Source organism: Chionomys nivalis, chromosome 6 (assembly GCF_950005125.1).
Source record: "Chionomys nivalis chromosome 6, mChiNiv1.1, whole genome shotgun sequence".
NCBI classification, from domain to species: Eukaryota; Metazoa; Chordata; class Mammalia; order Rodentia; family Cricetidae; genus Chionomys; species Chionomys nivalis.
In genome coordinates this window covers 42,300,627-42,327,917 of record NC_080091.1, presented here as the reverse complement: position 1 = coordinate 42,327,917, position 27,291 = coordinate 42,300,627, and the positions used below count along the sequence as shown (strand labels likewise).

Here is a 27,291-nt window from a genome sequence, read left to right as displayed (position 1 = left end):
TCATTTTGAGTATCGGTAGGAAATGTATGTGTAACCAGTTGTGTGCAGGGCTCCTTAAACTGATTCTCCAGTCTTAGTCATCTAACCTGGTGAAATCTCATTGCAGGAGAATGACATCTTGGGCTGGGAGAAAGGAGCTTATAAGAAATGGGGAAGGAGTAAGAAGAAGTGCTCAGATCTAACGCTAGAGGAGATGAAAAAGCAGGCTGCTGTCCAGTGTCTGCGCTCTGCTTCTGATGAAGTAAGTTTATGTTTTCTAATGCTTAGGGGGAGCGGGTTACTCTTAGAAGTTTATACAACAGCAATAACAAAAACAACCTAGAAATAAACTACTTATCTCACTATTGAGAGGTAGACATTTTTACTTCATAAACTTTTTCAGTTTATAATAAATAAAATAAAAATAAAGTCTTGAGATTTTATTTTGTTCATTTTGTTTTTGTTTTTTGTTTGTTTGCTTTGAGATAGGGCCCTACTGTGTAGCCCTGGTTATCTAGAACTCAGTATGTAGTCTAGGCTGATCTTAAACTCAGAGAGATCTGCCTTTCTCTGCTTTATGAATGCTGAGATTAAAGGCATAACCACCATGCATGGCCTTACATTTTGTTTTATAAAATATATTTTGCACGTAGCACTCTAATTAATGAATACACACATTGTTTTAAACTCAGGTCCTTGACTGCTCAGTGATAGCTCTGCTACTGAGCTATATCCCAACCCTGTGTCTTTAAAAAAGAAAAAAAATCCTGTTGTTATTTTTAAATGCATTTCATCAAATAATATTCCAATAGCATAGTGGTCACTGCTAGATAGTTCACTTACTCTTGATTTTCTGCTGTGCTGATTGTATATGGTACTTTATGTTATATGCGTGCTTATTTTGGATATATTCCTAGAAGTAGGTTAATATTTCTTATGCCTTGAGTACAATATTTAAGATTCAGATCTTTTTTGTTTTTAGGTTTTTTTTGTAGAAAATTAGTTTATTTTTAAGCCTTTTATGTCACATACAGTCTACATTAAATTTGCTTTAGAAAGTGATCATCTGTTTAAATAAATACTATCAGTTCTTTCTTTGTCACCACTCTTAACTATGAAAGCTCTGAAATTATAACTACTTGAAATGGTTGTGCGGTGCGATGGTACAGTTTTTAAACACTATTATAATGGAAGGTTGACTTGAGAGGGTTCCAACCTTCAAACTTCCTTCCTGAGCCAAAGGGTCCTGTGCTCTAACACTGCGCTAGAGTTTGCTTCATCTGTTACCTGTGGAGTTTACTCATCTGACTGCATCTGTTGCAGGGGCTTTTAATACTTACTTAGTCCACACTGTCTTCTCACCCCACCCCCCACTGTGATCTTAGCCAACTCCCAATTGTCTGTAAAACCTGCTTTCCTGCTGGGTATCCTCCATACTTGTGCATCACCCTATGTCACAACCTCTAACCCTAGATTTCAATTGTTAATTTGACTGTGCTCTTTGGAGCCAAGGATGATCTATGTGCCTGCCTGCCTTCCTGCCTCCCTTCCTCCCTTCCTTCCTTCTTTCCATTTATTTATTTATTTATTTATTTATTTATTTATTTATTTATTTATTTATTTATTTACTTGGAGTGCCTATCAGGCTGAGTTTTGAATATAGATGCTATTGAATTTCTCTAGAACTAAATAGAATATTCAGTCTTAAAAACTTCTCCTGTCATGGAAATCCTCTTCCGAGCTCTTTTTCTCTCCTCCTTCCTTTTGACTTTTTAATTCCAAATTGCCCAAAGTTGTTGCTCATACACCACATCCACTGGGCACAGGAATTTAAAAACTGTAGCTTCTGTGGATAGTCTAGTGACTTCCCTCCTGTAATTAGATACTGGCAGAAGCAGCTTTAGGAAGTAAGTATTTGTTTTGGTTTAGGGTTTTGGAGATTACAGTTCATCATGGAGGCAAAGGCATGCTGTGGAGGAGATTGTGTGGGGTCAGGAGAACTTGAGGCTTGGTTTGTTAGCTTTTGGAGGATCAGGATGCAGAGATCTAGAGCAGAGGTTTGGCCAGGCTAGAAGCCTTCAAAGGCCTGCTCCTAAGTACCATGTTCCAAAAGCTCCATAACTTTTTAAAATAGTGTTGCTAACCTGGGAAATTTATTCACACATTTGAGCTCCTGAGGCACTTTCCAGAGGCAGTTCTTAATATATGGTTCTCTATCATAGGTACCATTGCATTACTTAAAGCAAGAACATCATTCATCTAGTTTAAGAAAAATAGAGTATATATAGGGATGAGATATAGGAATGTCTCACTGAAACCGTGGGCTGAAAGTGTAAAGGCCCAAAGAGGGTCCTGAACTAGGAACTGTGAACATCAAATAAAGCTATTGTCCCCAATGACCTAAAGTCTCCCATTGCCATTCTCTCCACTTGGGGATCCTTCCTTTCTTTGTGAATTCCAGCTTTAGCATAAATGTGTTAAAGAATGGCCATTCCAGCTCCAGCTCAGCATGATTGCTGCAGTATCCAGTGCTGGTCACTTAGAAAAAGAATCTTATAGGCTGCGAATGTGTCCACTTGTACTGTGATGAAGTATGGTGACGGACAGAGAACAAAGAAAGCTGGTGTGATTAGACGGTCACAGAAGTGAATTGATAAAGTGATTGGAGCTTGTAAAGGAATTGGTGAGCATTTCAACAGTGTGAAGTGCCTGTCTGTATGCTTTCTTCACATGGTGGGAATTGAGACCACAACCACTAAGTCCAGGACCTGAGAACACTCAGAGCTGCTGTGCTGTCCCAGCCAACTATGCCTGGAGCGTGGCCTTCTCTTCCTAGGCGCCCAGGTGATATATGAATGGGCTTTCTGAGAGTCTTTGGCTTTCTTCTGAGAAATTCTGAAGGATTGGAGGGTTTGGAGAAGAGGATGATAACAGTATGACTTAAATGATGATTATAGCTTATGACTGCTGCCTAGAGACTGGACGATGGTGATGCTGGCTAGCTGGGGTAGAGTGCAAACTAGTGAAATAAGAACCTGTGAGGAGACTGGGGAGCATGGGTTGGAGAGCATCCTGTACTACAGTGAGACTGTCTGAGAAAGCAAAATGAAGCAACAGCTGTCACAGTGGCCCTGTGGCAGATTATAAGAGCTAGTTGGACTCTGTATCGAAGACAGAGCTGACCAGATTGCATGTAGGGTAGAAAAAAGGCAAACAGTCCAGGGTATGACAAAGATCTGTGGTCTGAGCACCTTCGAGAGTATTTTCCTATTTCCAGGGAAAGGAATCCCAGGAAGGCATCCATCTGAGTAGCTGGGGATGAAGAACTCCTGGAGTGTGGGACACCTCCCTGAGAGTGTGAGGTGCAGGTGATTACATGACCAGGTTTGGTTAGCTAAGTTGTTTGTGGGCCTCCGAAGCCTTAAATAGTAGAATGCTTTCATGCTGCTCATGTAGCCTGGAGCTTCTCTTTCCAGAAAAGGTGGAAATCTGACGTTTCTGCAAAAATTTCTGATCTTTCAAATGTTGAAAAGTGAGGACCCGAGAAAGGAAACAAGTGGAAGAGGCTGTTCTAAAAACCTACAAGTTCAGTGAGCAGGGAACATAAAAATAAGCCTGTGTGGGGTTACAGTATGGGGAGCAGGATGAGGGGCAGTAAAAGGGGCTCGAACCTTTTACCCTCTTCTCCCTTCCCCATGCTTGCGTTTATTGCTGCTTATGATTAATTCACATGTTCTTCAGTCTCATGTAAATAGCACCATTCTGTATTTGTTTTACAGCTTTCTTTTAAATGTTTAAAATTTTGTGCTTATAGCCATTCTCTTCTTTCATTTTTAGTTATTAGTAATTGTTAGCTTTGGGATATTTCCTTAATAATACATCTTCCAACCTTTCCATTGTGTTCTCCACCTCTTGTATATTCTCTCTTTCTCTCTGTGTGTTATGTTTTGTTTTGTTTTTTGAGGTTGTATCTCACTACACACCTAGTAGCTCTGGCTGTCCTTGAACTCTCAGAGGTCCACCTCTTCTGCCTCCCAAGTGCTGGGATTAAAAGTGTGTTTCAGAGGCTCTTATCTATTCTTTGTGGTACCTTTTCCAGCCTGCATGATGAGGCATTGGGTCACTAGATTGAAGTCTTAGACTCTGGTATTTGACAAAAGCTATGGACCTGGCCAGGAGGAAATGTAAGCATGTTCTGTACAGTAATTTTCATGCAGATTAATGACCTTCCCCAGTCATACTTCATAGATGAAAATGTCTGCTTCAGCCAGGCATGGTGGACCATGTCTATAATCACAGCATTTGGGAAGCTGAGGCAGGAAGCTGGTGAGTCTCAGGTCAGCTGGGCTATAGAGTAAGACTATCCTTAAAATAATAATAAATAAATAAGCAAGCAAAATACCATTTTGCAAAGTATCTACTCCAAGCCCTGCTTTGAAATCTTGACCTTTCTTATTAAAGGGACAGTGTGATATTAATGAAAAGTATTCAAGAAGCTCAACCCAGAACCTTCCAAGCTTCTGACCTGAATCATCAGAGTTTAGATTTTACTGAAGACTCACAAATATCTGAAGAGAAAAAGAAATGGTCCAGTAATAAATAGAATATTTTCCTATGTGTTGAAAACAAAATCTGCTTATGTTTAAAAGATAACAAAGGCAATACGAACATTAGAGAACTTAATTCAGGTTAAAATCTTTTCTTCTGTCTGTTGATGGCAGAAAGAATTAATAGCTCATCTGCCATCACATCTTGAAACATGTTTAGTGAATTCTTGTGTCTTTACGCAAGTCCAGCCTGCAGCCCAACACAATCATAGAGTACTTTGATTTTGTGTAGTTGTTACTCAAAGCTCTCAGTTCTCAAGGGTGAACTTTGTAGATGTTTGTCTTGTGGCAATGGTAAATGGTTCATATCATTTCCCTATTGAAGAGTGAAGCAAAACAGAGTTGCCTTTTTGTAAGCTTTGATTGTGGTTTTTGTTGTTTGTTTTGCTTTTTTGTTGGTGTTTATGTTTGTTTTATTTATTTATTTTTTTTAGAAAGAATTTCATTGTGTAGAACAGGCTCCCCTCAAACTGGGCATCTTCCTATACCACCCTCTTGGTGGCCAGTATTAACAAGCTGTGTCACCGTGCTTGGCTACTGGTATTGTTTTATCATCACATACAGCAGATGTTTTGAGGGATGGGGAAGGTAGTTCTAGATTGGAACCTAGGGCCCACAGGCACCAAACCCCTGAGCTGTGTGCTGCCCCAGATTGAACCTTTCCTCCTCGCTGTCTTCTCTGCACAACCCCAGCAGTATACAGTCTGTGCCCTAGACCTCTGTCCTCCCTGTATGTGGCACATGTTTATCCAGTGGGTGCTTCGCTCCTGATCTGAGCCATTTCTAAAGAGCAGATGATGTAAGAGCTGGAGGTACTCTGGAAGTCCTCTTGTGTTCAAAGATGGGAACTGTCATCCTCACTGGGGCCTTAGAGCAAAAGCATTTTGGTTTAGATTTTAAAATCTTGTTCTACTTCTTGGCCCTGAAGGCAAGAGTTTGTGAGCACCAGCTCTATGTGCTCAGTCTCCTCAGTCGATGGTCATCTGCTTCCTAGCTTACCACTGACAGTTCTCAGGGTTTTTTGTTTTTGTTTTGTTTTTAGTTGTTTGTTTGTTTGTTCTGGTGTTGGTTTGTTTTGTCTTTTGAGACAGGGTTTCTTGTGTGACAGCCCTGGCTGTCCTGGAATGCTCTCTATAGAACAGACTGGCCTCAAACTGACAGAGATCATCTGCCTGCCTCTGCCTCCCAAGTGCTGGCATTAAAACCATGCATCATCAATGCCCGACTGACAGTTCTAAATTTTATAAAGGTTTTTTAAACCTTCAGACATTAAAGTGTGAAGCTGATCCTGATTCTTTAATATACTGTTATCAGTAGCCATTCTTTTGATACCTTACCTGAGTTTCTTTCCATTTCCTTTCCAGCTTTGCTGTAGAAATTACAGATTCTAATCCATAAAACTATAAGAGAACCCTGTACAGTATGGGACTGAAACTCCTATACTTGATTTCAACTCTGTAGGTTAGCAGAATTTGCTGGGAAATTCTGCTGGTCTTGTTTGTGGTTCCATGCAGCTGAAATGGGGTAGCAGTGATTTCTGTCTTCACAGGACTGGTGCTTTAGAAGGCATGGTCTGTGGAGCCTGGAGCTGTCATTCTGGAAGCATGTATCCACATTACTAATGTGTTTTTATTTTGGGAGGGCATGCTAACGAACAAGTGCTGAACAACTTGCTTCACTCATGGGTGCCAGAGTAAGGGACTGCCTGCCGTCTAGCACTGATACTGATGTTCTGGAGAGACTGAAGACAGTCTGGGCTGTGAGGTATTGGGCTCCATTGAGAAATCGTGCAGGAGGATGATCCAACAGCAGAAAAACAGCAAATAAGAGACAAGCCACTTTCTTACATTTTAACCATGGCAATAAATATGAGACAATCTTAATGGAAGGCTTAGAGTATGCAGCTGTGGCACTGGGAAGAGCAGAGGAATGAAGAAGTTGAGGGACCCACCAGTATAGGAAATCTAATAATCAGCTACTGCAGGTGGTCTACCAGTGTGGAAACTGAGGCTGGGGTAGGTCAGTGGCTTATGTGGAGTCACATGGTTTACCATAGCTTTAGACCGAGATCTCTTTGAGTTAGTTCACTGTGCCATGTTCAAATGGAAGTTAAGAATATGCTTTCATATTGGGTGTTCCTGAGTTGGGCTTGGGGTTTACCTATCTCATACTTGGGGACTATCCAGTCAAGTGAGTTCTCCATGAAAGAGAAGCCTAAGATGCTTAACACAGCTATGAAGTCTTTTTGTATGGAGAAGGTAGACAATGAGGAGACCAGGCCAGTCACCTCTTCCTGACTGATACGGTTTCAAATTGAGAAGCACAGGAAACATGGGAAAGAATGGGAGATGTCTGAGAATGCTGAGGGCCTAAGAAGCAAGGCACAAAGGAAACCTCCCAGAAGCAGCAGTACAGTAACTGTATTCTATGATAAGCCTTAGTTTACAGCAGAGTAACAGACCTGACCTTGTCATGCAGCTACCAGCAGAGGAGGCCAGAGGCACAGACCAAACCAAAGAGACTGGGCAACAGCCTACAGGGCACTTTGTTAGTCTGCTAGAGGCAGCCTTGCTGTCAACTGGACTGACACTGCCTTTTAGGCCTGCCTCCCAATCCACATCCTCAGACACTGAGGCAGTTTTGAAGGACAGCATACAAAATTTGGAAATGACATTGATACTTAAGTAGCCTGGGTGATATGGGCTCTGACAGGTGCATCACCTATGTGAGTGTTGAAAGAACTGGAGGTATTCTTGGGTTTAGAGAGCTAGAGCAATAAGCACATCCCTTGATTCCAGTGTGTGAGGCAGGGCAGGAATTCAGAGCCAGGTGTGGAGACCCAAGCCCAAATCTATCCCACTTAACTATGTTCCCAGAAAGGTAAGAGATACCATCATGTGACTTCTAGGAGGACAGGTCCCTATTCTCCATGTGACCTGCCTGGCATGTGGACTGCCTGAACCACTTGCTTACTGGGTGAGACTTCATGATTGTCCTGTGAGTGTCCAGCCGTGTTCCCAGGGGCTGCCTTCTAAGCAGCTCCGGAAATATGACCATCCTGTACATGGCTCTCCACTGTGCTTTCTAGAGTGCAGAGCACTTTTCACACGTTTGGACATTTGGTGGATGAGTATGGTCGCAGTGAGGAGAGGCCAGGCAGAGCGCCACAGCAGAGCCACAGCATCTTCTTCTCTCCATAGGTGTTCCTGTGGGGGTTCTAGAACACAGGTACACCCTAACCTTTGTGCCTTCTTAAGATGCTTTAAGCTAAATCTTTCCAAAATGTCTATGGATATGATAGACTACTAAAATATAATTATTCGAAAATTTTAATAGTATATATTATAGGTAGAAATGGAGATGAAATTTCTCAGTAACAGTTCTAAATGAACTTTTTAGAATACTTGCCAGCATACAATGGTTCGATTTTAGATTTGGATGCCTTTATGTTTTCCATTTTATCATTAGGATACCATGATGGCCTAATGATTTTTAAAAAATAATAACTAGAGTGAGTTTAATCTCTAGTATTATAAAAAATATGTATGAATATGTGGTGGTGGTATGTGTGTTTCTCTGTGTGTATCCATGTACACATGTAGGATAGCACCATAGCTAAGGAAAGAAAACAAAAACCTGGTTAGTAAAACTTGATGTACACATTGAGTAAGAAGTGAGGCACTGTTTCTTATGTTGCTTGTAGTATTTGAAAACAGATATTTTACATATGAGTATATACATATATACAAGACTGTGTACATGCATACACTCTATGATTTGATGACAGTTACATGTGTATTGCTTTCATATGTAACTAGTTGTGTGTCTGTGTAATTTATGCTAACTACAAGATAGCATGTGTACCTTGTTCACAGTTTGCCATGGGCATTCTTCAGGGGTAGGAAATGCTAGCCTATTTTAGAAGTTGAAAGGAATTTGGTAAGCAGTCCCCAGAGGCTCCATGTTCTGCACTGGCAATAGCTCCAGGTTTGCAAGCAGTGACATAGGCTTGTTGTACAAGGCAGTATGCAGCGTGTCAGCTGACACCCGTGTTAGTTTCAAGATCCTGGAGAATGGATTATAATTGCCGGCCTCATCACACCTTGACTATTATGGTAAGCAGACCTCAAAGGTGAGGTTGTGCAGCCTTTCACTGTTGACCGCATTGTCTGCATGCTTTTCAAAGCCGTAAGTAAGAGGCAGCTGTCCTCTGACCTGTTTTCCCCCTTTCCCCTTTTCCTCTTAAAGTCTGGGACATTCTGTAGATAGAAAGTAAATATGAATATTTATAGTTTACCTTCCTAATTGTAATCTGTTTCTTGTCGCTAAAACTGTGTGAGGGGGCTTTTTTCTTTACATCTACCACACTTTGCTGAGTCATTTTGAGTTCAGCGAATGGGTGAAGTTTATTTTTAGCCCCTGGAGGCGCAGAGCAGAGGCACAGAGGCTCTGGCGGCTCTTCTGTGTGCATCTGTCCAGCTGTGTCTTTTCAAAGACACAAGATTCCAACCCAGACATAGCTTGTCCCTGAGTAAATACAAAGGTTTTAAGAAACACTCTCACTTTTCTGTCCATTGTACAGATCTTTCTTTTTTCTTGAAAAAAATAGAATTTGAAATGAGTGAAAGATCATGTGCCCTGCCTGTTTCCAGTGCACATTTCTCTGAAGCTTGACTCATTTTATCCTCAGTTCCAGATCCTCTTGTGCCCTCTGTATACGCATACCTGTGGAGCTTGTGGGTGTCTGTTCTCTCCTTGCAGTGTCAGTCCTGGCTATTGAACTCAGGTTGTCAGTCTCGGTGGCAAGCGCCTTTACCATCAGCTGAATGATCTCACTGGCTCTTTCATGTCTTTGTAGAAGTATAGTTGTGCCTGTCTCTTAAAATAACCTAGAGCTTCCAAGAGTGCTTTCTGCTGGAGTCGTGCAAGTTCACTTTATAAAAGAAAAGAGAAGGAGAAGACAGGAAAGGAAGGACAGAAGAGCTCCTACTGTGTTTTCTTGTAGGCTATAATCACCTAGAGGACTAAGGAGGTTTTGTAATCTTTGTGTTGAGTTTGTACAAAACCATGATTACAAAGAACAAAGAGTCTTGGTGCTGTTCTGTGGGCAACTGACTTTTGTAGATGATGGACACTTAGATCGGCCTTATTAAGCAAGAGAGATACCATTCTGGGAGCTACACTCATATTGTCACATTTTATTAGTAAATCCCACTTACTGTCCTTCATTAGTAAGATGCTTACACTAGGTTGTTTTTACAAGTGGACTGTTTTTGAACTCTGGGGTACATTTAAGAATTGATAATGTATTCCTTTTGGAACACGGAAGACTTGTGGTCCTTGGTATTAATGTAAAATGCCTGTTTTCTCTGCACCTGTTGGTCAGCTGACTATCTTCTGTCTCATACAGAGCTCTGGAATTGAAACTTTAGTGGAGGAACTCTGCTGCAGACTGAAAGACCTACAGAGTGAGCAAGGTGAGTGTGCTGGGGCAGCCACTGCAGCCGTGTAGGGTCACTTCTCAGTGCAGTGTGTGTCTCTAGGCTGGCATTTCTTATCACCCTCAGCTCTGCAAGAGGCTTCAGTGAGGTCGTTAGTGGCCACATGGGAAATCCCTGCTCCCAAAGGTGGGCTGTAGTCCACGGGTGCCCTCTCAAACATGAAGGAACCTCTGTCTTCATTGAGTGGTTTAGGTAGTCCAACTTGCCAGGCTCATTCAATTACTTGGGTTCCTAAGTGCTCTGCAGGACCTCAGGAAGAGGCTGCATTTAGCTTAAGGAATCTTGTTCCTGTCCTTGTTAAGGTCACTGTGCAGCATACAGTCTTGAAGCCTTCTGCTATTCTGCTAAGGAAAGCTTATTTTCAGTTTAAGGCAATAACTTGGACCAAGCTAAGTGGATAGCCTTTGTTTCTGTTGGCACTGAAGCACAGCCCGTGCTTACTTACATGTTAAGTCACAGATATAACTGTAGTGAAGTGTTTTCTTTACAGATTAGCATTAATCAAAATGAGCCAATACAAAGGCCATTACTCAAAATTTTGTGAGAAAATATTTTTAGAATATGAACAGATGTTCACTCCTTCTGATCTAATTAATAAGTACACAGGGAATGCCAGGCTCTCAGTTAAGAGCCTCCAGTGTGACTTTGTGATGAGATAAAGGACTCTCACTCAGCCTGCAGCCTGGTGCTTATGAGGCCTAGCCAGAGTGTGCCTTCTGTATACTCAGTAGATTGGTGTTATATACTGGTGTGGGCTTCTCTCTCTATGCCACAAAGGCTTGTATCATATCTAATTAAAGTTTCTTGAGAAATGTTTTAAAGCATAGTGTTTATTAACTGCATATATGATAATTTTTTAATGAATTTTTGTTTTTAACAGAAGAGAAGATTCACAAAAAGTTAGAGGGGTCTCCCTCTCCAGAGGCAGAATTATCCCCTACAGCCAAGGATCAAGTGGAAATGTATGTAAGACTGTACTCAATATGAACTTCACATTGTTAAAACCAGACTCATTACTGCTACATGGCTTCTATGCCTGACATCTATATGATTTCTTCATTTAGAAAACACATTGAGCACTTAGTTGCTTGATACTCTTGAGTGAAAAGGGAGGTGGTCTAGTTTTATACTGTGCATCCAGTCAGTATTTATGGAGAGGAGGAAACAGGGACTGCTTACTGAAGCCACTTGTAGCAGCACCTTTGAAACTGACATGTGGTCTTTGAGACAGCTATAAGAAGTCATTATTCCTTTACACAGACAAGAAAACTGGGTTTCCACTATCTCCTGCATAGGATCTCATCAGACTTGTTTTCTGTCTCTTTTGTTCTTCTGTATAAAATAGTCTGTATTATAAACAGACTTTCTTGCTATGCATTTTATTTTAATCTCTTGAATCTCTAATAAAAAATTGCATTTGTTTGATTGTATCATAAGTATAACATTCTCAATAGAGATCAGAAACAGTATAAAAAAGTATAAAACAGTACATTAATCAGTTCCATATAATGAATTTATCAGATTTATTATCAATTGTTACTAGAATTAATTTATTAATAAGTTATTAGAATTAATTCATGAGTTTCTGCATAGACTTCTAATGTGACTGCTAGAATGTTGAAAATTATGTATGGGGTTAGAGAAATGATTCAACAGTTATGATTACTTGCTGCTCTTCCATAGGACCTGAGTTCAGTTCCTAGCACCCGTGTCAAGTGGCTCACAACTTCTTGTCACTTCAGCTCCAGGGGGATCCAGTGGATTCTTGTCATCTCCTTGGGCAATCCCATGTACTTATGACATACAATCACATACACACATACATATAAATAAAAATTAATTTTAAAAAATAAAATTATAAAGCTTTTAATAATTTGTACTATACAGCTTTAATACAGTCACATTCAGCATCTTTGTGATATTGTCTTTGGAACAGCTGTACTCTCAGGAGCCAGCATAGCTTTAGACTTCCTTTGGGGATCCATTCTGCTCTCAAGTCTTCAGTCTTCAACAACTGCCTGGTTGTTTTTTTTGTTTTTTTTTTAATATTTATTATATGGTGTCTTTTTTTTTTAAATTTATTTATTTATTATGTATACACTTCCCAGGATACAGTGCCAGACCTCATGACAGATGGTTGTGAGCCACCATGTGGTTGCTGGGAATTGAACTCAGGACCTCTGGAAGAGCAGCTAGTGCTCTTAACCTCTGAGCCATCTCTCCAGCCCCTCAACTGCCTGTTTTTATAGCAAGTCAAAAGTATTCCCTCCTTTTCCATGAGTTTCTAAGCACATCCAGGGGTTATGATTCAGTCAGGCTTTCATCCTAGAACATAGTATGTGTATATTGTCAAGTCTCACACCTCACAATCAATGCTCACTAAACCCAGCTGTGATCCCTATCTCTGATTGTACCAGTATCCTCATTCCTGAGCACTTAAATATGACCATCCCTACATTCCTGAGAGCCTTCTTAAATTCGAAGCTCCATGCTGTTGCACGAGTAATATAGCAGGAGTGAGAACATGGAATAGGTGGTGTTCTGACTCATTTCCTGTACTAGTCCTTCCTGCTCATGAGATGGACGGACACTGTTCTTACTCCTGTTTTGAGCCACCGAGAGATTATGCAATAAGCCAAAAGGTGCATAGAAATTAAGTAGTAGAGCCGGGTTTAGTCTCAGGGGATATGGCTACAGAGCTTGTATTCTTAAGTCATTTGCTAGGCTGCTTTCAACACTACTTGTTTCCACTATTGTGAGGTTAGTTATGTGTTCACTATTTTAGAGGGAGGAAATAGACTAAAATCAAATAGTGAGTGAGTTTAACATCACAAACATTGTAAGTGACCAGGATGAGGTTCAAGTTTAGACATTTCCTATCAACACAGTACATTCTAACTATTACATTGCTTTTGTCATTTCTTCCTAGTTGAAATTGAAGCTCTGACAAGTGTGCTGTCATACATATTTTATAATATTTGCATAGTGCCTCTCACAGTCTAAAGTGATTGATTTGTGGGACTGATTTCAATGCATAGCACAGTTTACTGTTTGGTGATTCTTTTTAAATTAGTGGTTTGTTGGTGGTTTAATGCTAACACTAGTGAACTGAAGTGCTGCCTCTCAGGTTGCCATTGCTGCCTTTGTGTAGATGATAACTGTAAAAAGTGGCTTGCTTTTGAACTTTTCTTTGTTTTGCAGGTACTATGAAGCATTTCCACCACTTTCTGAGAAACCAGTTTGCCTGCAAGAAATCATGACTGTGTGGAACAAGTCCAAACCCTGTTCTTATTCTAGCTCCTCTTCATCATCCACAGCCCCACCAGCAAGCACCGATACATCTTCTCCAAAGGACTGTAATAGTGAGAGTGAAGCCATCAGAGAAAGAAGCACTGCTGCCTCCATCTCCATGCATGAGAAAGCCCAGAGCAGGAGCAGACATGAGAAGGAGAACAAATTAAGCAATGGCACCATCGAAGAAAAGCCTGCCTTGTACAAAAAGCAGATCCGACACAAACCTGAAGGGAAGATTCGCCCTCGCTCGTGGTCATCCGGCTCTAGTGAAGCAGGTTCAAGTTCAAGTGGTAATCAGGGAGAATTAAAAGGATCCATGAAGTATGTTAAAGTTAGACACAAGGCACGAGAAATTCGAAACAAAAAAGGGCGGAATGGGCAAAGCAGGCTGTCGCTAAAACATTGTGAGAAGGCAGAGAGAAGTATCCATGCAGGTGGTAGCAGCAGCAGCAGCAGCAGTGGATCCATCAGGCAGCTGTGCAAGCGGGGTAAAAGACCAGCAAAGGAGACAGGGAGAAGTGACCCCGGGAACACTGCAGTGAAAGATCTATATGTGGAGAGCAGAAACAACAAAGAGTACAAGGAAGAGCCACTGTGGTACACTGAACCCATTGCTGAGTATTTTGTTCCTTTGAGTAGAAAAAGCAAACTAGAAACCACATACCGAAACAGGGAAGATACAAGTGCTCTGACAGCAGAGGCAGTGGAAGACTTGTCTGAATCCGTGCATGGTCTGTGTATCAGCAACAGTAATATCCATAGAACATACCTCGCAGCAGGTACTTTCATTGATGGTCATTTTGTAGAAATGCCTGCAGTTATAAATGAGGATATTGACCTCGCTGGGACCTCATTATGTTCTCTACCAGAGGACAATAAATACCTGGATGATATTCATCTTTCAGAACTAACACACTTCTATGAAGTAGATATTGATCAATCCATGTTGGATCCTGGTGCCTCAGAAACAATGCAAGGAGAAAGTCGGATTTTGAATATGATTCGACAAAAAAGCAAGGAAAATACAGATTTTGAGGCAGAATGTTGCATAGTGTTAGATGGTATGGATTTGCAAGGGGAACGTGCAATATGGACAGATTCTACCAGCTCAGTGGGTGCTGAGGGCTTCTTCCTGCAAGACCTTGGCAATCTGGCTCAGTTTTGGGAGTGTTGTTCATCTAGTTCTGGTGATGCTGATGGAGAGAGTTTCGGAGGAGACTCTCCAGTTAGACTCTCTCCTATCTTGGATAGCACGATACTCAGTTCACACGTGCTTGCTGGCAATCAAGAGCCCTTTTCCAATATTGATGAAGGATCTGGTATAGACTCTTGTTTTTCAGTATTTGAAGTGCAATGCAGTAATTCTCTTTTACCATTTTCTTTTGAAACACTCAACTTGGGAAGTGAACCTACAGATTCTAGTGCTAATATGCTGGGGAAAACACAGTCTAGATTGCTAATATGGACCAAAAATAGTGCCTTTGAAGAAAATGAACACTGTTCTAATCTTTCAACAAGAACTTGTAGTCCATGGTCTCATTCAGAAGAAGCACGCTCAGACAACGAGACACTAAACATTCAGTTTGAAGAATCAACACAGTTTACTGCAGAAGATATTAATTATGTAGTTCCCAGAGTCTCGTCAGATTATGTAGATGAAGAACTTCTAGATTTTTTGCAGGATGAAACTTGTCAGCAAAACAGTAGAACTTTAGGAGAAATTCCTACATTAGTTTTCAAAAAAAGATCTAAGCTAGAATCTGTGTGTGGTATTCAGCTAGAACAAAAGGCAGAAAATAAGAACTTTGAAACTACACAGGCATGTAGTAAAAGCAGTCCACGTGGAGATGGCTACAGCTCAGGGGTTATTAAAGACATTTGGACAAAGATGGCAGATCGGAATTCTGTGGCTGCAGTAGAGACAGAGAGGCCTGGGGAGGAGTTGTTTCCCACAGATGTAAATAACTACTGCTGCTGTCTGGACACTGATGCTAAGATGGAAGCCTTGCAGGAGCCTAGTAGGGCTGTGCAGAGATCAGAGTATCATCTCTGGGAGGGGCAAAAGGAGAACCTGGAAAAAAGAGCATTCGTCTCTAGTGAGCTGTCCAAGGTGGATGGCGGTGATTACACCACACCCTCTAAACCTTGGGATGTGGCCCATGACAAAGAGAACACATTCATTCTTGGAGGAGTTTATGGAGAACTCAAAACGTTCAACAGCGATGGGGAGTGGGCAGTTGTACCACCTGGTCACACAAAAGGGAGTTTATTACAATGTGCAGCCTCTGATGTAGTGACAATAGCTGGTACAGATGTCTTTATGACCCCTGGGAACAGCTTTGCTCCTGGTCACAGGCAGCTCTGGAAGCCCTTTGTGTCATTTGAACAGAATGATATGCCGAAGAGTGGGGAAAATGGATTAAACAAGGGATTTTCTTTTATCTTCCATGAAGACTTGCTAGGAGCCTGCAGTAACTTTCAAGTTGAAGATCCTGGACTTGAATATTCATTCTCTTCCTTTGACCTAAGCAATCCATTCTCACAAGTTCTCCACGTAGAGTGTTCATTTGAACCAGAAGGGATTGCATCTTTCAGCCCCAGTTTTAAGCCGAAATCAATTCTTTGCTCTGATTCAGACAGTGAAGTTTTTCACCCCAGAATATGTGGCATTGACAGGACACAGTACAGGGCTATACGAATATCTCCTCGAACTCACTTTCGCCCAATTTCTGCATCTGAACTATCCCCTGGAGGAGGAAGTGAGTCAGAATTTGAATCTGAGAGAGATGAAACAAATATTCCCATTCCTTCTCAAGTTGATGTGTTTGAAGACCCACAAGCAGATCTCAAACCTCTAGAAGAAGATGCAGAGAAGGAAGGCCACTACTACGGGAAATCAGAGCTCGAGTCTGGGAAGTTCCTGCCCAGGTTAAAAAAGTCTGGAATGGAAAAGAGTGCTCAGACATCACTGGATTCCCAGGAGGAGGCAACAGGGATTCTTCCAGTAGGAACACAGAATCAGTGTTTGGAATGTAACTTTAATGAATCTCTGGAAATAAATTTAGAAAGCTCAGCAGTAAACTGTAAAATAATGGCACAATGTGAAGATGAAATCAATGATTTTTGCAATTGCAAAGCAGGTTGTCAGTTTCCTGCTTGTGAAGATAATCCAGTGTCTTCAGGACAACTGGAAGAGGTATGTGTCAATATTGAATAATAGATTTGATCAGATAAAGAGTAGCCTTACCAGCCAAGAAAAGTGAGACTGAATTACTGGAAAATTAAATATTTTAGAATTTACAATTCTTAATTTATGCTTAAGAACTTAAATGAATTTGCTATTTACAGATCTGAAGTGCATAATTGACTCTTGCATGGAGATGGCATAATAATTCACAGGATGCAAGGTTCTTATGTAATATGCGTGCATTATGGGTAAAGCATAAGACCCGTGTGTAAGTGTTGTAGCTTTCAGAGTTGGGGAGCCAGGATGCAGCTCCGAGTAAAGAGTGTTGGTTGGCTTTACGATAGCTGTGTATTCCATGTAAAATACCTTACATCTGGACACTGTTCTCTAAAGTGTGTTGTGGTTCATGTATGAGTGAACCTGTGGTCCAAATGAAGTGACATGTCTTCTCCAGTGCTCTGGAGCAGGGAGTTTCATGTGGAACTGTTGGGTGAGGTTAGTGTCAGCAGTTTTGTTAATGGAGTCATCATACCCCTTGAGTATATTTCTAGGAAGTACTTTGAAGTTAAGTTGACTGCACGAGACAGACAGCAATGAGCTGTTCCACGAGAAAGCAGAGCTACCTGCCTGCTTTATTCGACGATTAGTTGGCATACAGTGCCTGGCCTTTTTCCAGAATCAGATTGTTAAGCGGAGTTGGAAACAGTCACAAGTCATACCCTCCTGATCCAGATGGATATGTGTTGTTCTTTCATTTGTCCTGCTCACTGGCCCCCACGCATCCTGTGAGGCCTTCACATCTACCTTCTCCACTGATACCTTCCTGAATCCTCTTCAGTCCTCAATCCCACCTCATATCAGAATTAATTTCTCCCTTTTCTTAATTTACTTGCACCTTCTGTCTCTTTTTTCTGTTGTGTTTTCTATGTCTTGTGAGTTCCTCACCATTTTTTTTTCTTTTTCCAATACTTGATTATTGGCTTCTATGGCTGAGCACTGCATTAACTCGTTAAAGTCAGAGTGCCTAGGTGTGCAGCTGCTTTCCTTTGGGTGGTTGCAAAAGCCTCAGGGGGAACTTGAGAGTTGCTGCTCTAGTCAGCATGCTTCTTGGTCCATAGAAGACCAAGTTTAATCCCCTTGAATCCTTGAAACCTGAATTGCTAAGGAAAAACCAGCAATGTTGTTAGCCTTTATGTGTTGTTGTGTTGCCCCCATTTTTTCTCCTTAAATGTTCCTTTATGTACTTTGTATTTCACCTGGTTCCAGATTGGGAAGAAAATGAGAAAGAAAATGAGGAAAGAAGCAAGATCCCACCTACTACTACCATATTCCTTCGCTTTCTAGTATGTTGATGTATTTCCGTGTTCTCAGAATTCTGGGTTTTTTTTTTTTCTTTTGAGAGGTCGTATCTTGCAGCAGATGTTTGGGGACATCTTGAGAGTGGATGCTGTCCTGCTATCAGCATCACTGCAGACTGGAGCTCACTTCATAGGCTGACTTGAGGAACAGAGTAGAGAGTACTTGAAGGGACAGTTTAGGACCAGGCTGAGACTAGGTCTGTCTACCCCATCATAATCACCAGGTCAGTTTTGAGGAGTTCCTACGAGATGCCTTTGCCTAAGTGGAGCCAGTCTCTGGAGGGCATAGACACCACTTTAAGGTTGCTAAGATTCCTTCTGTTTCAGTGCAAGAGGATGAAAATACAGAGTTTCCGTAAGAGTTAACATTAAGGACCATAGAAAGAATAGGGTTCAATTAAAAGTTAAGTCAAACTGGGCAGACATGATTTGGATGTCTGTATGTGCCTGTCACTAAGGGAAGAGCCCCAATGAATGAGGTACTATCCTTGTCTGAGCAAAATTCAGTCTAGACAAGAAACCCAGTTTTTAAATCACATATCTTAACTGAAATGGGCAGTTCATATAAAGTTAAAGGAGAGCATACACGCAGTAAAAAGGGCTCTTCCCACCAGCCCTCATTAGTGCTAGTTGTGATGGACCCCACCAGAATGTTTTCCACATGGTATGTTTCCCTTTTAACTGAAATGACCTTTATTGTAACCACTCTTCCTCCTTATGTCCTATATATTGTTCCACTGTGTGGTTTTGCCACAGTTTACTTGACCAGTTCTTTATCTTTTGGGACATCAGGGCCAGTGCAGTTGTGGGTAATGTGATAGATAGACCAGTGGAAATAAGGCCTGAAGTCTGTGGGGACTTCATCAGAATCCTCCCAGGGTATGGACACTGCAGGTGTTTTCAACACACCTGGATATGTAGTTGCAGAGGGTAGGAGGCAGGCCGGCCATGTGAGCAGAAGGTCAGATAAAGAAACTGGGCTGCTGAGATGTGTTGATTGAGTACTGAACACAGCTCATCCAGTTGTAGCGGAAGACAAAAACTGGCACATAGGGAAAGTGTGCCCCATGTGTGTCTTACACAGAAATATGGCATGGACGTCCTCTTTTCCTGGGCTCTGATGCCAGCTTAATGCCAAGAACTTTGAACATAGGAAAGAAGCCAGATTGTTAGTTCCTATCTTCAAGGACTTCCCAGGCCTTCAAGAGATGAAGTCATGGCCGGGCGGTGGTGGTGTATGCCTTTAATCCCAGCACTCGAGAGGCAGAGGCAGGCGGATCTCTGTGAGTTCGAGGCCAACCTGGTCTACAAGAGGTAGTTCCAGGACAGGAACCAAAAGCTACAGAGAAACCCTGTCTCGAAAAAAATCCAAAAAAAAAAAAAAGAGAGAGAGATGAAGTCATTTGGTCCCACCAGCATTACATTGTGAAGGTCAGTGAGTCTGGAGGTTGGAGAGGCAGCAGGAGTCATCCTTCCTGGCTTGTGGCACACATCCTTCCTGTACCAGCTTTGTTAGTATTATCCTACTAGACATCCACAGAGACTTATTCCCCCACCTGGTAGCTAGAATTCAAAAAGAGGCCCACCTATCCCTCAGTGGGATCAGACAGCACTCTCCTGACTCTATGCCTCCAGAAGCAGAGAGTAAACACAGGCCTTTGCAGCCTCCAGTGGATGTTCTCTTGTTTACATTGTGTTTCTTTAAAAGAGTGATCCACAGAAAGCTCTCTTTGCCGTTTGTGACCCAGCAATGAAAAATGACCAGTGGGAAAGGGGTACTGGATCCTGAAGAAAGGAAATCCCAGCACCTTTCTCTTCACCAGAAATAGACTATTTAATGGGAGTGTGAACTATGGGGTCTTTATCCCTTCTCTTGATTGTCAGCTTCTGAAGAACTTCTGAGAGTTGCTAAGAATGTCTGTGATCAGTCTTTCTGAATGAAGGTTGTGCCTTCCCTTCCTTTTCAGTGTCCCGTTCATTCCTGGAGCATGTGTGGAGTGCCCTCTGTCCAGCATTGTTGCAGCTGCTGGAATCATTAGCCAAAGCCTGTGTGTTTTCCTGCAGGCTTGGGTGCTAACATCAAGCATGTAGGTTAATGCTCTGTGAGGATATAAGCACCATTTGAAGGAAGATGGAGCACTGGATGGATTGGGAGTGCTAGAAGTAGCTTGCTGTGTTAAGAAGCCAGGCAGGCTTTCTCCCAGAGCTGCCTTTTGAGTATGTACCTGGAGGTGGGCAGGTGCAGCTCCTATGGTTGGTACTGCTCTGTTCTGCCCTTTTCCACTTTCTTCTGTTCGTCAGTTGCTTCCCAGCCAAGGCTGGCCTTGAACTTGTTCTGTGTGATCCTCCTGCCTTTCCCTCTCTGTATTTTTTTTTGCATTCATTGAATTAAAACATTAAACAGGCCTCATATGAGCAAATTGTGGTAGTATTTCTGTGCTCTCCAAAAGCTGGGAATACCTGAGTGGCAAGGTGTCATGAAATGATGCGTGCTTGTTGAATGTGGATGGCTGCTGCAGCATAAAAGAGAAGACAGTGAGTCTTGGCCATAGGAATTGGCACCCAAATAGAGGATTCAGAAAAGATTCCTCAAATAATGGCAGACACTGGCAAGAGCCACAGCAGGGTGTGAAGAGAGGACTTGATGTGCTCTGAAATCAGATTAAGCATGGGAGCCAGGTTTTGTAGTCTGTAGACAGAGTGCTCTGCCTAGAGGTGCAGAAGACGACCAAGAAAACGGTCCTGTCCTTAGCCTTCTGATGCTCTCGCGTCTGACCACATCTTTGTGTGAACCCCAGTTCCTGGGTGGTGTCTTGACCTGTGAAACCTGTTTGCCTCACCATGCTTGTCCTTGACTAACCCTGTGTCTCTCATTTTTACAAGAGGATTAGAAGATAGTTAACTCGCAGATAGGAGCTCAGATAGCTACCTGCTGCCACTTCTCCCTTCAGCAGTGCCATGGGTGATGGAGATAACTCTGGCTACTCTCTTTTGCTGCCCTAAACAGCATCAAGCAATCTCCCAGAATATAGAATGCCTTCATATGCTGCAAATTGGTATCAGGTGCTGGTATCACTTTTACTGCAGCTCTTGTACTCTGCTGGCTTTATTTGCATTTAGCTCAGCCTTGTCATGCTTTTCAGCAGTACTCAATTGTATTGTTAGAATAGACTACCAGGGACTAAGGAGGGTTAATTGACTACTCTGGGCAGATGGTACAGTTTTCCTCAGTTCCTAATTTAGAACTATTTCTGAAAAGTTATATTAAATGAAAATAAGATGTTAAAATGTATTTCCCATTTCATTATGTAATTTTAAGAAACTTATTGGATAAAGCAATTTTAGACTCATAAATAATTTACAGTTCGTAGCACAACGAAACACCTGAACTTGAACACATGATATCATGAAATTGTACACAGTTCACAGGCATTCTGATGAGAGCACAGCATAGGTACTTGGGAAGGTACAAATATGGAGAGCCCAGGCTTTTCTCTGGGGAGCTGGTGGCAGGCCTCTCAGGCCCAGTGAAGAAGGGACCATTCCAGGATACATGTATATACAAAAGTGGCCTCTGAAGTTTATGACCACTCCAAGGACTTGTTGGTCACCAGTGACAGCTGCTGGTAGCCAGTTCTCACTTTCCAGGAGGGAGGGCAGGGTCTGAGAGGCCTCAAACATTCCACTTGGGAAGGGTAGAACCTTTCTCCACAGCACCCCAGACTCAGGCCACTGTCACCTGCTGAACTTCGGTAGTCTTGGAAGAGGTTTTTGTCAAGATTTTTGTTCTGCTTGGATTTGAAGTACTTTTTTTAAATGAAGGCTTCTTTTATGTATATTGAGCAATATATTGGGCTTTTCCCTTTGTCTTAAACAACAAAAAACTTAAAAAAGAATTTTTTTTAGCTCACCAACCTAAAATTGCTAGGTAGTCCTACAGTAATGCTTAAAGTTTTTTCTGTCTGTCCTGGAGATTTGTAAACATGCTCTGTGTTTGGCTTCATCTAAACAGTTTCCTGTACTGAACACTGATGTGCAAGAAGTAACAAGAAATCAAGAAAAGCAGAGCTGGTGGGAAAAAGCCTTGTACTCTCCCCTTTTTCCCTCGTCAGAGTGTGAAGGTAAGGACACTGTGTCATTAGTGTGTTCAAATTTCTAATTTACCAAGAGCAGCAGATTTTTCTAGGAAACACCAAAAAAGTTCCTATGGCCAGCACTTTGTTACACCCTAAGGACACAGAGATGAATGCAAATTGGATCCTGCTCTTATACCTAACCACAGTCTGGTGAAAAAAGGGTTTGGAAGTTCATTAGAATCATAAATGGTTCAGACCTTTGATGAGCTTCATGTGGCCACCATGACCATCATGACCATAGAGAAGGAAGTTCTCAGGCAATCTTTGTGCAAAGAAGTCCTCAGAGTGTGAGTCAGGTTGAAAGAACAGGGTCCCATTGGGCTCAACTAGTTTGGAACTGAGCCAGAGTCGAATAGGAAGGAGCCTACAGGTATGGGAGCCTGGCTGTTGCCTCAAGCTTGTTGTGCATTGAGGGTTGGTCATGGAAAGAACTTCAGTTTGCAGGGTATTGAGGAATAGAATGGAGAGATTTTTAGTGGTTGCACCTGCCCTGAAACTGAAGCATGAACAGCAAGGAGTTAGGGGAGACTCTAGAGCAGTGGTTCTCAACCTGTCGATTGTGGCCCCATTGGGGTTGAATAGGTTATTTATAGTACAGTTCATAACAGTAGCAAAATTACAGTTATGAAGTAGCACAGAATAATTTTATGGTTCGGGTCACCACAACATGAGGAACTCTACTAAAGGTCACATTATTAGGAAGGTTGAGAACCAATGCTCTAGAGAGAAGGGTGGTAAGGACAGTTCTAGTTTACTAAGGAACATGCGAGGGTCCCAGGAGTATAGATCCAGTCTCCTGAGCTAGGTGACTTTAAGATGCAGGTGCTGCATACAGTACAGGTCAGAAATCCCCAGAACTGTGCTTCAGAAACCCCTCCCAGCAAGGAGCTAGGAGAGGAAGAGGAAGAGGAATATCACAATGTAGCAAAGAAGCTACTTCCTTTAGGCATGATTTTAAACACACTGAGTTCATACTTCCTCACTTGGTTCATTCTGTTCATTAGTAGGAACCCAGTTCCAACTCAGCTCTGAATCAGTCTGTTGGGTGGTGCCAGTGAATGGCTGTAGGTAATGCTTTTATACGTGCATATAAAATGGTACATAAAGAAGCTCTGTGGAGAAAGAATGGTGGCCAATCTTCTGAATGACAGCTGTGAGTTTTGGTTCCTGTGATGCTCCCTTGCAATGACAGTATGAAGCATTCTTTCTGTTCAAATGCCAAGGGTCTGTAGCCCAACATGGAGGTTATGCAAGAAGACAACTGACTACTCACCCCTTCAAAGGACCAGGCATTCCTGAAGGTTCTAGGCCAGAAACTTGATAGTAATCAACATGTTCTGTTCTGGACACTGGTTAACTAGAACTCTGAGCATCCCAGGGGAGAAAGACTACCCCCTTGTTGAGTCTGATGAGGAGACAGAGTATGTTCTGCTGAGATCCTGTGTGCTAGGCACTTCTGCTGTGTATTTGTGTCTCTGAGCAGAGTGCTGCTCTGGGATGTGCAGAAACACACCTGTCCTGGGAGAGTGTCTTCTGAGTGGGGCTGGAGGCAGGATACATACCATAGCAGCTGGGGCTGTAGGAGCAGTAGCACTGTCTGCTGACCTGGCAGAAGATGGGATGGTACAGGAGTGTGGTTTGTACAAGGCCACTCAGGTATAGAGACTTCAGAGGGGTTGGTAACATTCTCCAGTACTCACACCGCAGCTAATCTGTGCTTTGAAGACTCAGTTGGTATTGGCATGTATTATCCAGGTTGTGTGGAATGAGCCCTTTGGGGAGTAGCACATACTGTGATGAGGGCCCAGGTTGGGGAAGTAAGGCTGAGATGAAGCCTAATGCCTCTGTACAAGCTAATGGCCCTTTTTGTGCTCTGTTTTCTGTATTTGTAAAAGGAAGCCATCCCTATTGGGATGTTTGTGAGGAATAAAGATGCCTCTTTAGCAGGCAAAGGGCCTATAACTGTAAGCTACACACAATGATTACAGAACAAACAGTAGCTGTCACTATAAGCATTACAAGAAACGTGGAATGAGTTCAGTATGATTCTTTGCCAACCTTCTGCCTGAAGGTATGGAGATGGACATCTTTCTATCCAGTAGCATTCCTGATCTGGAAAAGAGCCACCTTCCCTGCCACAATCTTTCTTCTGGTCCTGGAGTGTGTATATATGTAGAATGAATGGGATGAAATGAGGACCCCCTCCATCAGAATGCAGCGGCCTCTTGGCCTCCCAGAACCCGGGTTCTGAGTTAGGGGCAATCAGAAATGTACCTGTCCACTTCTTCCATAGTACCTCCTTTAATAAGAGGATGGTGTTTCTTATGTTTTATAAAGGTGGGGTATGGGACTTTGAGAGTCATGTCACAAATAAAGAGCAGAACCTGGCATCCACCTATGACTTTTGTCACTGAAAGCCAGGGTTATTCAAGTAATGCCCAGAACTGGTAGGTTATGGAGAATACCCACATGACAAGCTAAGTCTATACTTGGTACCCAGGGTGTAACCCTCATTAAGGCTGGGCTTGTCCTCTGTGGCACTGGGCACACAGTAGCCATAACATCCCATTGATACCTGTGGTGTAGTCCTAGCAAGCAGGGATGCTAAGGGATCAGCATTCTCTAGCTCTTGTCAGAGCCAGGTTCAAACCAGCCTGGTTGGAGTCTTCATCCTTCGCTGTGACTCCATCACAGTTGCTTCTTGATGGGGTTGGTGGGCAAGAGGCTAGGCTAGACTAAAACTAGATTCAGTGCAGGGACTGTGCTCAGGAATCACCTGGAGCTTCTCAGAAGGACCTAGGTTTCTCCAAATCCCCCAGGTAGCTGTATACAGCATGGGTGAAGCACAGTTGGATCTGCTGGTGGATTGGGTTCCTCTAACTTATTCTGCATTGCCTTCACATCCTGTGGGCCTTGGACAACTGGACCATGAGGCTCCTTTCCCCAGAGCACAAGTGTTACTGACTGTGGTGGGCATGCTGTTGAATTATAACAGGCCAGCTGTTTACCTGCTTTGCTTTCTCATTGGGCTGCCCCTGTCTGGAACCTCTGCTCCTGTTCCATCACATTTCTGTGGTCCATCGTCCATCTCCCTCCTCTTGACACTCACTCTTGAGAGTGCAGGCCTCACTAGTCTTTTCCCGTGCTCTCAGGACCATCACATCATAGGTCTGTGTATATATTTGTTGAATTGTTGGGAGACCGTTTTACAGTAGAATATGCTTATGCTGTATGGTTTTTATTATTATTCATTACACACATGTGGCTAGAAGTTTTCAGTTGGCATCATGTTTTCTTGTGTACTCCTGGCTGGCTGTGCTTTCAATGACAGCCTAATCCTCCAGAGGGCGGGAGGCTGAGCTTTTCTGTGAGATGAGACAGGGGCGTGTGTTTCAAAACTGTCTTAATTGAATTTCCCCCTTTCCCTCTTTTCCCTTCTCCATTCACAATGATTAAGAATGTTATACAAATGCCAAGGGAGAGAATGGTATAGAAGAGTATCCAGATGCTAAAGAGACACCCAGTCATGAAGAGCGTCTTTTAGATTTTAATAGGGTAAGTGGACTGTCCTCTTCCCTACCATTCTAGTCACAAACTTGGGAGCCCTGTGACCCACCGTGGCCCACATTCCCCAGATCCATGGGTGTTGCCTTTGTCCTCTTGGCCCCTCCTTTGGGTCTGCTTAATGCCACTCCCCACCCCTGACCATTTGCCAGACCTTCATGAAGAGCCCCTGATGTCCCTCCAGCTCTCCCTATGCCACTAGTACAGGGGGGCTTTAATGCTGTGTTAAGCCTGTTGCTCCTTGTTCAATCTGGGGCAGCATCTTCCTCCTTCCAGTGTGCTTTTCCAACCTGTGTAGGACAGACCCTGCCCTTCCTGTGCTCTTGTGCACTCTCTGGGTGGAGCCCCACCATCCCAGACTCTTCTGTCTCTTCACAAGCCTGTGAGCACCATGAAGGCACATTCAAGATCTTGACCTACTTTTAGCTCAGTCTCAGGCCTTCCACTGTTAAGGCAGGTTGACCAATGAATCGAAGGAAACTTATTTATTTTCTCCTCAGAGTTGTCAGTGTTAGCTCAGGCTCTGTAAGAATTCTCCAAAGTACAATGTGGTGTTAATCCTGCTGACCTATCAGGTTCTATTTAATGTTTCCCAGCCCACGTGCAAGGCCTCTCCATAGCCTTCCACCCTCGAAATGGTTACCCCACCACCTGTCTCTCCCTCTCACCTCTACACGCAGTGTCTCCCAGCCTGTTAATGCACCTTACCTCCACCTTCCACCCACCTCCCTCCTCCCATCATCCTTTCCACATGGTCCAGACCGTTGCCATTCCTTAAGACAGCCACAGCCTTTCTTGTCCTTGCTTCTGCTTGTCCTTGATAATCATCTCCGTTCAGCAAGACAGTGACCTCACACCTCCCCTGTGCACTAAGTATTATTGGCATACCCGTTTGCAGAGTAGAAAATGGAGGCCTCTGGAACTGTAACACAGACATGGGCTACCTGCCTCAACAGTCTGGCTATAGGACCCATGCTCCTAACCTATGCAGTTGGAAGAAATCCAGACTCCTCCGTGCCTGGAAGCCTTGTGTGCTTTGCTCTCACGTGGCTTTTCTGTGCTTCTGCCTCTGGCTCAAATGCAGGGACTGGGATGGGGTGGTGCTGGTGGTGAATGTTGTGATGGGCTGGGAAGTGTTGCTAGTTGTTGTAACTGGTGTAACTACCATTGCCATTAGTATCCTAGGGTCCCCAGATGCCAGCCTTCCTGTGAACACAACAAAGAGATCCTCTACATCATGCTAGGTAGTGCTAAAACTGCAGTGCAGAGCACCAGCCTCTGCTCTGGAGTGCCACCTTCTGGAGCACTCTGTTCCTGTCCAGAGTGCCCCTTACCACTTATCCTCGTGTCTACAATCTGAAGTTGTGTCCTTTGGTTTGCTTGTCTACTGGAACTGTGAGCCCCATGGGCATGACTATATCAGCCTATGTGAAACTTCATGGGCTATTCTGAACCAGGTACTCAAAGACTTGTTAAGGAGTCCCCATGCCCTACACTAATGTAACTGGACATGCAGAATTAGAGTTGGACCCTTTAAGGACAAGGGAGAAGAGGTTTCCTCTAAAACAGTGTGACTTCATATCTTTTTGCTCTCCATAGGACACATCAGTGATTGCTAATTTATCTCTGTCTGTGAATAGAATCAGCCCTTGAGGCAGAAGGGTG

At 42.8% G+C, this 27,291-nt stretch overlaps 1 protein-coding gene across 2 annotated transcripts in view; it reads left to right on the top strand.

Annotated features, from left to right (window-relative positions):
* Positions 1–27,291, top strand: part of Kiaa0232 (KIAA0232 ortholog) — a 61,144-nt gene that overhangs the window by 31,525 nt on the left and 2,328 nt on the right. The window contains exons 3-8 of one of the 2 annotated variants that reach the window (XM_057771469.1): positions 107–241; positions 9,997–10,063; positions 10,968–11,049; positions 13,289–16,577; positions 21,939–22,047; positions 25,520–25,617. In XM_057771469.1, coding sequence (XP_057627452.1) covers positions 107–241; positions 9,997–10,063; positions 10,968–11,049; positions 13,289–16,577; positions 21,939–22,047; positions 25,520–25,617 — 3,780 coding nt within the window. The remainder of the gene's footprint in view (positions 1–106; positions 242–9,996; positions 10,064–10,967; positions 11,050–13,288; positions 16,578–21,938; positions 22,048–25,519; positions 25,618–27,291) is intronic. The other variant, XM_057771470.1, reaches the window with a different exon arrangement.